Raw genomic sequence first — 12784 nt, 5'->3', positions numbered from 1 at the left:
AGCAGACACTTTTTAATTTTATGCTCGTATTTACATAGTGTCGTCTCTTTTCACAGCTTTTATTATTTTAAATCCACTCACTCGCAGCTAGCTTTATTATTAGCAGTTTTTTCCTATCTTCCCCTGTATTTAGTCTAGACTTAGCTCCCTGAGGCTAAAACCTGAGTGAGCCTTCAAATGAAAGAATTCTTGTGCCCCCGTCATGTTTTCCTCCACCACACTGCATCTCACCATCCCCCTGTCCAGGGCTAAGTGGAGGTTGTGGGGGTGGGTTGAGCTCAGCTCCCAGACTGTGTGGCATTCTTGAAATGTGTGTCGGCTTGCTGATGCCTCCATTCCCAATCCCGCCCCTCCTTTTCCAGGCAAGTAAACTTTCCCCTTTCACTCTGCGCTGTCCCACCACACGCCAACACCCACACAGGCTGCGGTGAACTTGCCCTCCCCATTCGCACACAGAAGAAAAAAAATACAGAACATCTTATCATGAATGGATAAGGACGACTAGACGTTACCAGAAGTTCTTGCAAAAATAGGGTTTTAACGACACGGTTTGGTCTGTTTGTTTTAATTATGCAGTCAATGCTGTATTTAAAAAAAAAATGGAACCACATGATTTAAACATCTGCAGTCACAAGACTTGATTTCAGCCACTTTCAATTCCTCCAGAGTGTTAACAGAGGCAATAAAAAGTCAACTTCGGTTAATTATTCTTATGTAGCAGGCAGGGAGTCATGGTTCAGGCACTTGGATTCACACCAGCGTTAAAAGACAAGGCGAGGTCAACACAAACTGACTGTCAGTATACCACTGTTTATGTCATTATGTGCACATTTAAGACTTTTAAACAGCAGCCTGTTGTATTTTCACAAATGTGTTTCATTTTCTAAATGTGTCCTTTGCAGCTCATTACAGACAGACAGTGCGATAGTGATTCAAATTTGCTAGTTCTGACAAGCTTTAACAGGATATTTGGTGGTTGGTTTTGCAAACAGGAAGGGGTGGGCTTACAATGACTTTCACATTTGGCAACGTCTTTTGTGGTTTGGTGAGAATTTAAAAAAAAAGAACTGTCAGAGTAGTAATCAAATGTCATCTCATCAAAATGCAAGAAAGCATGAGAGGTTTGGTGTAAATGAAGCATAACGCAACATTTCTGCATGTAGCACTAAAGAACAGAAGTTTTTACCAAGTTAGAACATATTGTAAGTTGTTTCTGGAGACCGACATGGAAAACGTCGTATGATTGTTAGTTTAGCAAGCAGATTCTTCTGATAAAGCTAAGTGTGAAGCACTTGTCCGTCTGTTTTTCACAGCTAGATTGTGTGACTAACGCTACGTATGTGGTGATAATTTAGGAAACAGTCCACTGCAGTTCTCATTAGTGGTACTATGGTTCTTTCTATACCTTCTGATTACTGCTGCAACTGTTCTTTTATTTTTCATTTTTACCTGGTGATTGATCTTACTGTGTCCTTTACTGTCTTTGTGAAGCCTCAGACTCTTATTTTTTCAGTGACTCTGGCAATTCTTTTCCATGTGGAGCCATGATGAATGCATGCAGATAAGACACTGTTTATACATCACAAACTGAAAAAGTTCTGGTGTTTACAGGTCATTTTAAACCCATGTTTATGCAGGTAAGCTAATTGTAAAACACCATTAACAAAACTATTTTGTTTCAGGGAGTTTTTACTTTATGGCTTGTATTTACATTATAATCTCTCTGAAGTAGTAATTTTTGATTGTTAATAAGACAAAATACTTTATTCTAAGCATAAATGATGCAAAACTAATGTGTTCACTTTTGTTGATTACTGAAATCTCTAGATTTTGTGCATGTGGGTCTTTTTATCCAGTTGTCCCAGCCTGTGGTTTAATTACAGGTGTATCTGAGTGTTTACCTGGTGTTTGACGGTACATGGTGATACTATGGGGGACGACAGCCGGGCATCACACTGTTCACTGAGGATCTGGACCGCATGCTTCATGGCAACCTGACAAAAGAAAGAAGGAAGGGATCACTTAAAAAAGGCGGGACAGATAAGAAGAGATGTATACAGATAATGTAAAGTAAAATAAAACACCAACATGCAGCTGCATCCAGAACTTCAATGGTGACTACAGAAGCTGTCATTTACACTACCGTTCAAAAATTTGGGATCATTTAGAAATGTCTTCATTTTTTTAAAGAAAAGCAACTTTTTTATGAAGACAACATTAAATTGATCAGAAATCCAGTCTAGACATTGTTAATGTGGTAAATGACTATTCTAGCTGGAAACAGCTGATTTTTAATGGAATATCTCCATAGGGGTACAGAGGAACATTTCCAGCAACCATCACTCCTGTGTTCTAATGCTACATTGTGTTAGCTGATGGTGCTGAAAGGCTAATTGATGATTAGAAAACCCGTGTGCAGTTATGTTAGCACATGAATAAAAGTGTGAGTTTTCATGGAAAACATGAAGTTCTCTGGTTGCCCCTAAACTTTTGAACAGTAGTGTAATAAAAACTGAACAAAGTTTTCTGTAGATGAAACTTAAAAGAATCTCTCTGCTGGATGTCTGAAAAAGAGCATAAGACCTTTTTATTTTGGTGCCCCAAACCGTGACACAATTTTACCCAAAATACCCCCAACTCAACCCACTCTTGTGATCCAGAAATGGAAATCAAAACAAGTCATCTGTGATTATTTTAACCAGGTCTGAGGGGACTGACTCAGTTTAAGAGAAGGACTCAGAACAAACACATCCATCCCTCCCTGCTGAGGGTCTGAACCATCTTTACCATCAATGGTCCTCCAGCACCATTTATCAGTTGGCTTCCTGCCATTACACCTTCACATATCCCTTATGGAGTCCTGGGAAGGATGTGTGGTCCCTCATTCCTGTCTGGTAGGGGCGTGTTCAGAGGCTCCGGAGTCTCTTAGTCTCAGAATGAGGCTTGCCCCTAATTGCTGGGTTTGGTGGGAGTGAGCCAGAGTTTAGTGTTGGGTTAAAATTTTGGGGAAATAGCAGGGGAGTGTTTTAAAACAACCAGACTTTGTGAGAAGACATAATGAGTAGCCATGATGACGAATAAAGCTGCTCTTTGTAGTTCAAGTGCTGCATGAGTTTTGACCTCTTTAGGATTTAAAAAGGCTTCTGGTAGCAGGATTAAACACATGACATTCTGTTGTAACAGTTGCAGCTAATCTGTTGATTGAAGGTGCTTTTTGCAGAAAGAAAACTAGTAACTATTGTCAAACTGTGATTATAAGCAGCTTTTATATATAATATAGCATGTTCTCAGCTTTATGTGTGATTGAGATTACCGTAATGTTATTTTTGTTTTTCTCCTGTAACATAGAATGATGACAGCATAGAATACCATAGCGTTCTGTCAGTGTTTTGAGCATTTCATTGTTTCATCCTGCAGATGTTCAAATTTTGTGCTTTCAGGCCTTTTTAAATGTCAAGACAAAAAAGCGACAGTAAATATTCATCATGAATTGTTGGTTGGATACATACACTACTGTTCAAAAGTTTAGGGGCACCCAGACAATTTCATGTTTTCCATGAAAACTCACACTTTTATTCATGTGCTAACATAATTGCACAAGGGTTTTCTAATCATCAATTAGCCTTTCAACAGCATTAGCTAACACAATGCAGCATTAGAACACAGGAGTGATGGTTGCTGGAAATGTTCCTCTGTACCCCTATGGAGATATTCCATTAAAAATCAGCTGTTTCCAGCTAGAATAGTCATTTACCACATTAACAATGTCTAGACTGGATTTATGATTAATTTAATGTTATCTTCATTGAAAAAAAACTGCTTTTCTTTCAAAAATAAGGACATTTCTAAGTGACCACAAACTTTTGAACAGTAGTCTACATTTTTCATTTGTCTGTGGATTTTTCTTGTATCATCTGCTTCAGTGTGACATTTTATTTTGTTTAAAATCTGCTATAAAAGATCTTTCTACTTTTGTTTGGTCAGTAAGCTGCAGATCGAGATCCAATGAGAGACACCATCTTCAACAAAGTCTTCAAATACATACCACAGTTTTCAGTAACTTTATTCTCTTATGCAAAAGCATGATGTAAGGGGTGTTACTTGTACCTGAATGGCCACACACAGCTCAGGTAAACGGAGCTCCCACAGCTCCAGACCCTTCAGGAAGAGCTGAGGTCAAACCTGGCTGCTCTGCTCAGCTTCCCCACACCCGGCTCACTGCTCACTCCCTGCACACCTTCAGGCAGCCTGCAAAAAGAAACAATGAATGGAAAAAGCAATGCTGTTAGATCCAGCGGTACCATCATACAATAACGAATAGGAATATGTTTATTATGCAAACACATATGCGGACCACATGTGCACACAGACTCACAGATGTGTGCAAACACAAATGTGAACGCCTGAACCTGCCCCAGTAACCCGCCTCATCCCCCATCTCCACATTCCACCCCAGATAATGTCTTCACCAGGCTGCATACCACATATTGTAGCTGCACTTGTTTTTCTTGCTGCTGTTTGGAGCCTCTGTCTCTGTGGGCTTACAGGTCACATGATGAGGAGTGTGGTGGGATTCAGTCATGTGGCACAAGGATTGATGCCTCTGGAGACTATTGTGGATGGGAGAAGACAACTAAATGACAAAAGAAACAGGAAGAAACCTGGGTTTAGATTATATTGGCATGTTGCCTGTATTGCATTCAAACATGCATTAAGCACACAAACTTTTTAAACAAGACACAGCAGCAGTCTGAGAGACTTTTAGGGCAGTAGATCTTGGAGTTAAGAAAAGCAGGGAGTGAGTGGATTAAAGTCTATGGCACGATAAAATAGATTATAAACCTTTGGAATTCAACCCTCTGAACCTCAAAATCTGCTGACAGGTTTGAAAAGCATGTTGCTTTTTCAGACAACTACCAAAATTACTCCGTTTGTCAGTGCCAGGAACTAAAATCACAAAGAATTATCTGGCAGTCTTTGAAAAGCTTGTTTGGAACGTGCTGTTCTGTCGGCAAAATGATCCAAAATATACTTGAAGTCACAATATTTCATCAAAATCACTTTATTCTGTATACACTACCATTCAAATGTTTAGAGTCACTTAGAAATGTCCTTATGTTTGAAAGAAAAGCAGTTTCTTTCAATGAAGGTAACATGAAATGAATCAGAAATACAGTCTAGACATTTGTAATATCCAGCAACCATCCAATAATGATTTGTTTTGAGTAGGTATAGCTCACTGATAGAACCTCCCTTCTTTTGCATAAAGCATGTAAAAATTTCTAAAACATCGATGTACACTCATTTAAAGCAATTTCCCTTCACATTTACAGCAAAATCAATCAGCATAAACACAGCAAGATAAAATGCACATCTTTAGAGTTTGTAAAAATCACGATAGACAACACACAAGAGTGATGGTTGCTGGATGCTACATTGTGTTAGCTAATGGTGTTGAAAGGCTAACTGATGATTAGAAAACCCTTGTGCAATTATGTTAGCGCATGAATTAAAGAGTGAGTTTTCATGGAAAACATATCATCGTCTGGGTGACCCCAAATTTTTGAACGGTAGTTGTATTTTTTATAAAACTGCTAAAAAAAAAACTAAAAGATTTGCACAACATCGATTCTGTAAAAAACAAAAAAATTCTCTTCTTTTCAGCACAACCTGGAATACAGTTGTGATCAACAGTGACATGACAAAAATTCAGGGACTTTGTTGCAGGACTGGGCTGATCTGCAGACTGTATTTATATAGAGCAGATAGGAGACACGTACGGAAACTAATTACAAATGTCAGTAGAAAAATATCTTCACTATGTAGCATCTGTCTCAATATTGACAACATATGAAAGCACTTGGAAAATGTTGTACATGTTTATTGCAGGTTTTAAAACTGCAAGCTAAAAAATATTTTTTAAAAATTACTTTTATCTCATATTTTATGATTACTGGCATTCTATCATTTACATACTGGCTGAAAAACAAATTTCAGCTGTCTCTACCTCTGTTCGTGGTTTTGCTGTTTCCATAGAGGTGTAGGGCTTTTTTGCAATGAAAATTAGTCCACTATGAATAAAAATGTGATGGAAGAAAATACAAGCACACAGAAACTGCTTGGAGTTCAGAGGGTTGAGCAACATGAGCTGTGATGATAAATGCTGAAAAAAGATGATACTGACAAGCAGCATTTGTGTGAGCAGAAAAATGCTGCTCCCTTAAAGTAATCCTGAACTCTCACATGTAAACACAATAATAATCTCTTTACACTAAAAGTTTGGAGTAATTAGAGGAGCCTTGACGGAGTACTGCGCTTAGCTACCAACCTAAAATATGATGCTTTTTCTGGGCAAAATAACAAAACTACATCAAATTTATGCAACATTATCAAACAAAACTGCAACCTTTTTGCCTGGCAGGCGTTATCTGCATATCAATGTCAATATAATGTATCTTAAAGTCTTTCTCAGACAGTGATGATGCTGATATCATGGCACATCTGACAGTCATAAAGCAAAGATACTTGGAACATTGAGCCGACTTTGTTTCTACACTGTCTTTGTTCAGGATGAACTGTTGTAGGTGGACCCACTAACTTGTTTAGTCAGTTCCACCTGAACGCCACAACCTGCTCAGTCACCTAACTGTCACTTCTGCTTATCTACTAAGTACCTTCTAAATTATTGTAGCCATTCTTTCTCTAATCACAAAGGCCTTCATTCAGCACTTAGACGAAAAAATTACAGGTATAATTTTTAAACAAATAAGAACAACAACAGGTCACACACTGTAAGTTATTTAATTAAGTACAGTTATTATTATTTGTAAGTGTATGAATTAGGGGTGCGGCTGCAGCTTTACCTTTCAGGTCGGTTGTCTTTGGGGCCTCGGAGCCGGTTTGGCCGCACGCACTCTGAAATGATTGTTTCTTTGCAATCAGGTGCAGACAAACCAGAAAAGAGGATGGTTAAAACGTGTAAAACCTGCCAATAGAAGGAAGTGTTAAAACAGGGATCGGTAGTACACTGATTGCAAAACAGGACCAATGTTTTTCAGTAAAAAGATTGGTGCTTATGTCATCATTTGCTGTAGGTTTTCTACTTAAAAATATTCCGTTTAACAGGGGACAACGGTTTCAAATGTGTTCTAATCTGATTTAGGTTGTCTTTTCATTTGTTTTCTGGGAATTTGTGTCCCAAAATATCCATCTGTGAATGTGTTTGTGAAATCTAATCATTGGATTTGCAGAGTTCTTGTTACTGTTTTGCGTTAAATTGAAACATCTCAACTATTTAAAGCCACATTTTAAGCCTCTGGTGGAACAAACTCATGATTACAAACAGAAACACCTGCAGTCAGTCACTGATCATAGTGGGAATCATGTGCCAAGGTAAATATCAGGTAGAAGAAAGCGTGTCTATGATAACATTTTACAGCGTGCCCTTTTGTCCCTTATCCACAGCACAATTCTACTAATACTTTGTGGCGAATTCCTCACATAACCCCTCAGATCTCTGCCTTTAACAAAAGGAGGGCAATGGAGATGAAGGGGACTAAAAATAGAGTCACAAATTGAAGAGCTGTCACCACAGAGCAAGTGAGAAGGCCCATTTTGAGACGTCACCATAGCTTTGTTTTCTTTACACAATCATTCCACGGCCACAGGAGTGCTGCTCTGATCCTTTATGACGGCTCTGGACTTTCGTCCTCTTTACAATTCGATGCCAGTGATCTAGAAAATAAAGTCGTTGCTACTGTTACAGCTATTGCAAGTGTAACAGTGTGGGCACAACGAGAGCTCAGCCCCAAGCATCAACGGCAGTAAAAGAGTAGAACTTATGGATTTATGTCAGGAGGCTGGTAATGACAGCAGGTTGTAATTTTTATATCACGTTCATCTGTTTTTATGGTGCTGACGCTCAGGTTCGGGCTGCTGAAATATAGATATAATATTTAGACAGGGGGCGGATAAAACATGGACAGTTTGGAGGCTTTGACTCTGTTTCTAGACTTTCTGGGGCCTCAGACAGTCTGACATAAACTTTAATAAAAAATACTGTGAAAATCTGGCAGAAAGGGTGTCATAAAAGATAGTTTAAAAAACAATGGAATACTGTAACATTCAAAAACTGTAAAAACAGAGAAAAAAACATATCTATTTTTTCTTTTTTATACAGTAAAATTGTAATTTTATGGTCACATATTGTGACAAAAACATTAGTATTGGGAAATAAACACATTTTTAAAGTAGACATTAACAGTTACCAATTAATGAAATGACAATTATTAAGCATTTTCTGTTATTTTACTAGATATCTATAATTTTACAAAATAGGGAAAATCTGTAAAATAACAGTTTTAGAAAAAGTATTCTCCATTTTCAATACATTTTATTTTAAATCAGGGAAATTATCTTAAAATTATATATTTGTTTTAGCTGATAAAATACTGTAAAACAGTGCAACTTTATTACATTATTTTCATTTTTTACTATTTGTAAAAAAATGACAAAACATTTTTTAACCAGTCAACATGTAAATTCATATTTTTTCATTTTTTTTCTTTTTTGCTAGATACTGTCTGTAATTCAATGAAAACAGCGATAATCTGTAGAATAACAATTCAAATAATTATTTACCATTTCAAATCCTTCATATATTTTAAATAAAAAAATCCAATAATGTCAAATATCTGTAAAATAATTGCATTTTTTGCTGATTAAACACTTTAAAATTTGTTTAACTGTATGGTTCTAAATGACATTTTAAAAAATAAATGACTATGTCAAATTTCAGATTTTTGATGTGGATGTTGTTTACAGTTTTGACCTGTTTTTTTCAGGGTTGATGTGTAAATAAACAATTTTTATCTTGAATTTCCCTGTAAATCTGCAACTCTATCTCTAATTTTCTACTCGTTCGTTAATAGAGAACTTTGCACTGACTAAACAGAGGTGTGTCACTTCAGTTTTTTTACACAGTGACTCAAGACTAATGTCTTTTATCACTGAATCTGTAACACACTTCAGTCAAACAGTACTACTTTGCTTTGCAAATACAATCCATAAATCCTTCCTGCCTTGTCTCAATATACAGGCTGCTGTGTGTTACATGTTTTCCTGCACCTACAAAGGGCCCAATTTTTGCTTAAAATCTACCAAAACTGATAGAAATCCAGATATATAAGCAGGATATCTAAATGCAATAAGTTGTAGACATAGAAAAAATGGAAATATAAGTCTGCCTGACTGTCCAAACACAGGCTGTTCAACTGCAGTGCCTGGATATAAAGTACAAACATCTCACAGCCCATGAGGTGTTTTCATATATGATGTCATAGCTCCACCTGGTGTTAATATCTAGTTACTACACCATGAAATTGCAAGTAATCCCTCGGAAGCAGCAGCTAGCACCGGTTTATACATAGATGTCACATGCAGTGATGCCACAATAAATCTCCCAGAGAGTATAAAGCATTCATTAAAATGTTAAATACCAGCCTAAATGATTCAACTTCTCTATGAGCTGTGACAAAATTAATCACAGTGTGGAAAATCAGGGATATGAGGAGCTTATTAAAACGTACAGAACCATTTCTCATGAGGAATAGCTACAAAAACCTGCAGCCAAAACTGTAATAGCCAATAACTTTTTGCAAATTGGCTGGCTTTAGATTGAATAAATAGACTTCTTATTTTAATTACCCCAAATGAATGTGGCGGATTAACAATCTGGGCTGCTTTAAAAAAAAAAAATACTGGGAGAGGCATTGAAATGCAAAGATAAATCTCCTAATTATTCAAAGTTTTACAATTCCTTTCTTCATCAAAGAGTTTGAAAAACTACTTTTTTCCCCTCTCCTTTCAAAATAAAGAACTCCTCTTCAACTTCATTTACCAGACAAAACAATGTAGTGTGGGCAGAGCTGCACATCTCCAGTGGCCAATTTCTGGATTTGAGACATAACTCTGGGGATTAGCCGGAACAGCAGTTAATTGCTTTAAACCAATGACGCTGAATTAATCCTTTGATTTTTGGACTCCTTTTATGATTAGAGCGCTGAGGGGAGGGGGAGAGGAGGGTGGAGAAGAAGTATAAACATTAACAAGAGAGAGTAATGGGCAGGAAACAGAAGGAACAACGAGCTGACGGTGACTCAGGCAGCGACGTCTACCTGAACAGTCTTTCATCAGGAGGTAATGACATGAAACCTGTAATCTCTGGAGGGAGATCAGGTGACTAATTATACACCGCTGTGAAGCTTCAAGGAGAAAACTCCAGGAAGCAACGCAGAGGCAAGACAGGACTCAAACCTGGCAGAAAAAACTCAGATCATCCAGTTCAAATAGTCTATTGAACAGAGCAAACTCTTATTTTGGCTTCTATATCTGACTCAGTAGGTGGTAAGAGCTGGACAGGAAGTTTAATCTGCATCATGCTTTTATTTTCATTTCTGTTTTAAGCCTGTCTCCATGTTTTCATTATCTACACTATTAATAAAAAACAAAGTCAAAAAGATGAACATAGAAGGCAAAAGTTAAAATATCAAACAGGAAAACCAGAAAAGAGAAGAAAATTTAAAGAAACGTCATTTTTTTAAAAATTGGTGTATTTGAATGGAAAGGAATGACAGGAAGTGATAAGAATGTCACTTCCTGCCAGGTGAACGGACAACACTTGAAGCCATAAAAAATTATCATTAGCCAGAGAAAATAAGAAAATTACAGGATTTATATGACTTATAAAGTAATACTGGTGTACTGAAAATGGATATAAATGAGCAGTTGTCCAGTTAAGATTAAGTTATTCCTGGGAAAATTAAGTTGTACCCTATAGAATTGGATTACTGGTCATTTTTAGGTTGACTGGTGAATTGATATCTTTCCATTCTTGTCTTTGCAAAACATGATTTCTGTCGCTATCGTCTTCCATTTCTTCGATCCATTAATGGAAAGTAATGTGACTTATGTCAGTTTTCAATATTTTGTTGTTTGTTCATAAGAATTGAGGTCGTTGACCCATCAATGTTTAACTCAGATTAGTTTTGTATCCAAAATGTTTGACTGAAACACTCAATTTTGCTTGTGAAGATTCTGTGTCCTCCATGTTTTTACCATCTACATTACTAATGAAAAATAATCAAAAAATGCATATATAGATCAGTTTTAGTTGAAAGAACAAGAAGACCTCACGAGAAACAACAAAATATTTAACATGAGCACAGAAAAGACAAGAAAAACACAAGACGCATTGCTTACAAAGTAAAACCGGTGGATTGGAATGGAAAGAAATGACAGGAAGTAGTAAGAATATTGCTTCCTGTCCAGTTAGGCTCATGTTAGCTCAAGGAAAATTAAGTCTGAAATGGTCTATTTTCATTTTTGTTTCAGTAAAATTCTAATTCTGATGCTTTCCCCTCCATTTCCTCAATCCATTGTGGCTTTTGGACCATTATTGTTTAACCCACTGAAGCTTTACATCTAAAATTATTTGGCTAAAATCTCCAATTTTGACACTTTACACTCAGAGAGAACCCCATTTTTCTCCTCTGCTGCTTCTGGAGACTTTCTGTCCTGCATGTTTTCATTATCTAACATTATTTGTCTGTTGTTTAAGGCTAAAGTTGTCTGAGTGTGAAAAACAGATCACCGCAGTCAGAACTGCAATCTAGCATTGCATTTATCACCTTTATTGAACAAAAGACTCAGTACCATGAGTCATGTTTGTTTAATTTCCCAGAAACTTCAGTATTATTATAGTATATGCAGCATTTCACACAATGGCTTCTTAAGGCTTTGTGCTTCATTATCATTCTGTGAAAGATGTGAAATTATCCTGGCTGGTTCTTTTCATCCTCCAGCTCAGACTTACGGTGGGTTTAGGGTTGAGTTGTGTAGCGTAGAAGCAGACAGGAAACAAGGGAAGTGGGAGAGCGGTATGACTAATGTGTCTGCCTTTAATTAAACCTCTGGATGCTCAGGATAATGTAGTATACGCCTAAATCATTCAGCTACCAGTGCACGCTGTATTGTGGGCTTAGACAGAAGATGCTCCGTCATGTCTCCAGAGCTAAAGTGGTATTTAAAACAAAAATATTCTCCATCTAGAGGAGGATTTTAGCATTATTCTTTAGAAAAAAGCACTATTTTAGCACAATTTACAGAAAAACCTCCATCCATCCACTAAAAGTAATGTGATTCAGCTTGGTCAGTCTGTGCTCTATTCACCTCTATTTCCATTTTTCAGTGCGGTTTTGTGTATTCATGAAAGCTGTGGCTTTTGACCCATCAGCATGTAACTCAACGTAGCTTTAGATTCAAAAACATTCAATTTTGACAACTTACGCTCTGAAGGAAGCGCCTCTTTCTCTTCTGCTGAAAGCTCGACTTGAATTCAACAAGGTTTCTGGAAAAGGGAAGAAAAATGCATTCTGACTTGTAATTCACATTCATAGTCATGACATTCATACACTAATATGGACAAAAGTCAATGATCAGAACGCACAGAGAGGCACAGTCATGTTTCCATCACTTCAGAAGACATTACACCGGACGTTTTCTGGATATTTGCATAAACCTTACCTCAACCTTAAAATCCAGCTTACAATTTTATGATTTACATTGTGAGGACTTGCCAAAAAATGAAGCAAGCCTTCATAATGTCACTGTGTAAACTGATTCACGACCCACAACATGCATAATACACACACACAGGAGTGATGTGTGATTGTTTGTTGTGGGAATAAAGGTGCAACAAACTCATAGAGGTTCAGGATAATAAAAC

General features: G+C 37.1%; 1 protein-coding gene across 1 annotated transcript in view; it reads right to left on the bottom strand.

The window, feature by feature from the left end:
* The window catches only part of znrf3 (zinc and ring finger 3), a 136101-nt gene extending 129116 nt beyond the window's left edge, over nt 1–6985 (bottom strand). Inside the window, exons 1-4 of the mRNA XM_051950442.1 lie at nt 6864–6985; nt 4482–4633; nt 4108–4248; nt 1902–1994 (exon numbers count right to left, since the gene is read on the bottom strand). Coding sequence (XP_051806402.1) covers nt 1902–1988 — 87 coding nt within the window. The 5' untranslated portion in view covers nt 1989–1994; nt 4108–4248; nt 4482–4633; nt 6864–6985. The remainder of the gene's footprint in view (nt 1–1901; nt 1995–4107; nt 4249–4481; nt 4634–6863) is intronic.
* Nucleotides 6986–12784: the final 5799 nt, after the last annotated feature.

Source organism: Acanthochromis polyacanthus, chromosome 7 (genome assembly GCF_021347895.1).
Source record: "Acanthochromis polyacanthus isolate Apoly-LR-REF ecotype Palm Island chromosome 7, KAUST_Apoly_ChrSc, whole genome shotgun sequence".
NCBI classification, from domain to species: domain Eukaryota; kingdom Metazoa; phylum Chordata; class Actinopteri; family Pomacentridae; genus Acanthochromis; species Acanthochromis polyacanthus.
The sequence above is the reverse complement of the archived record's forward strand: the minus strand, read 5'-3'. Positions and strand labels throughout refer to the sequence as shown.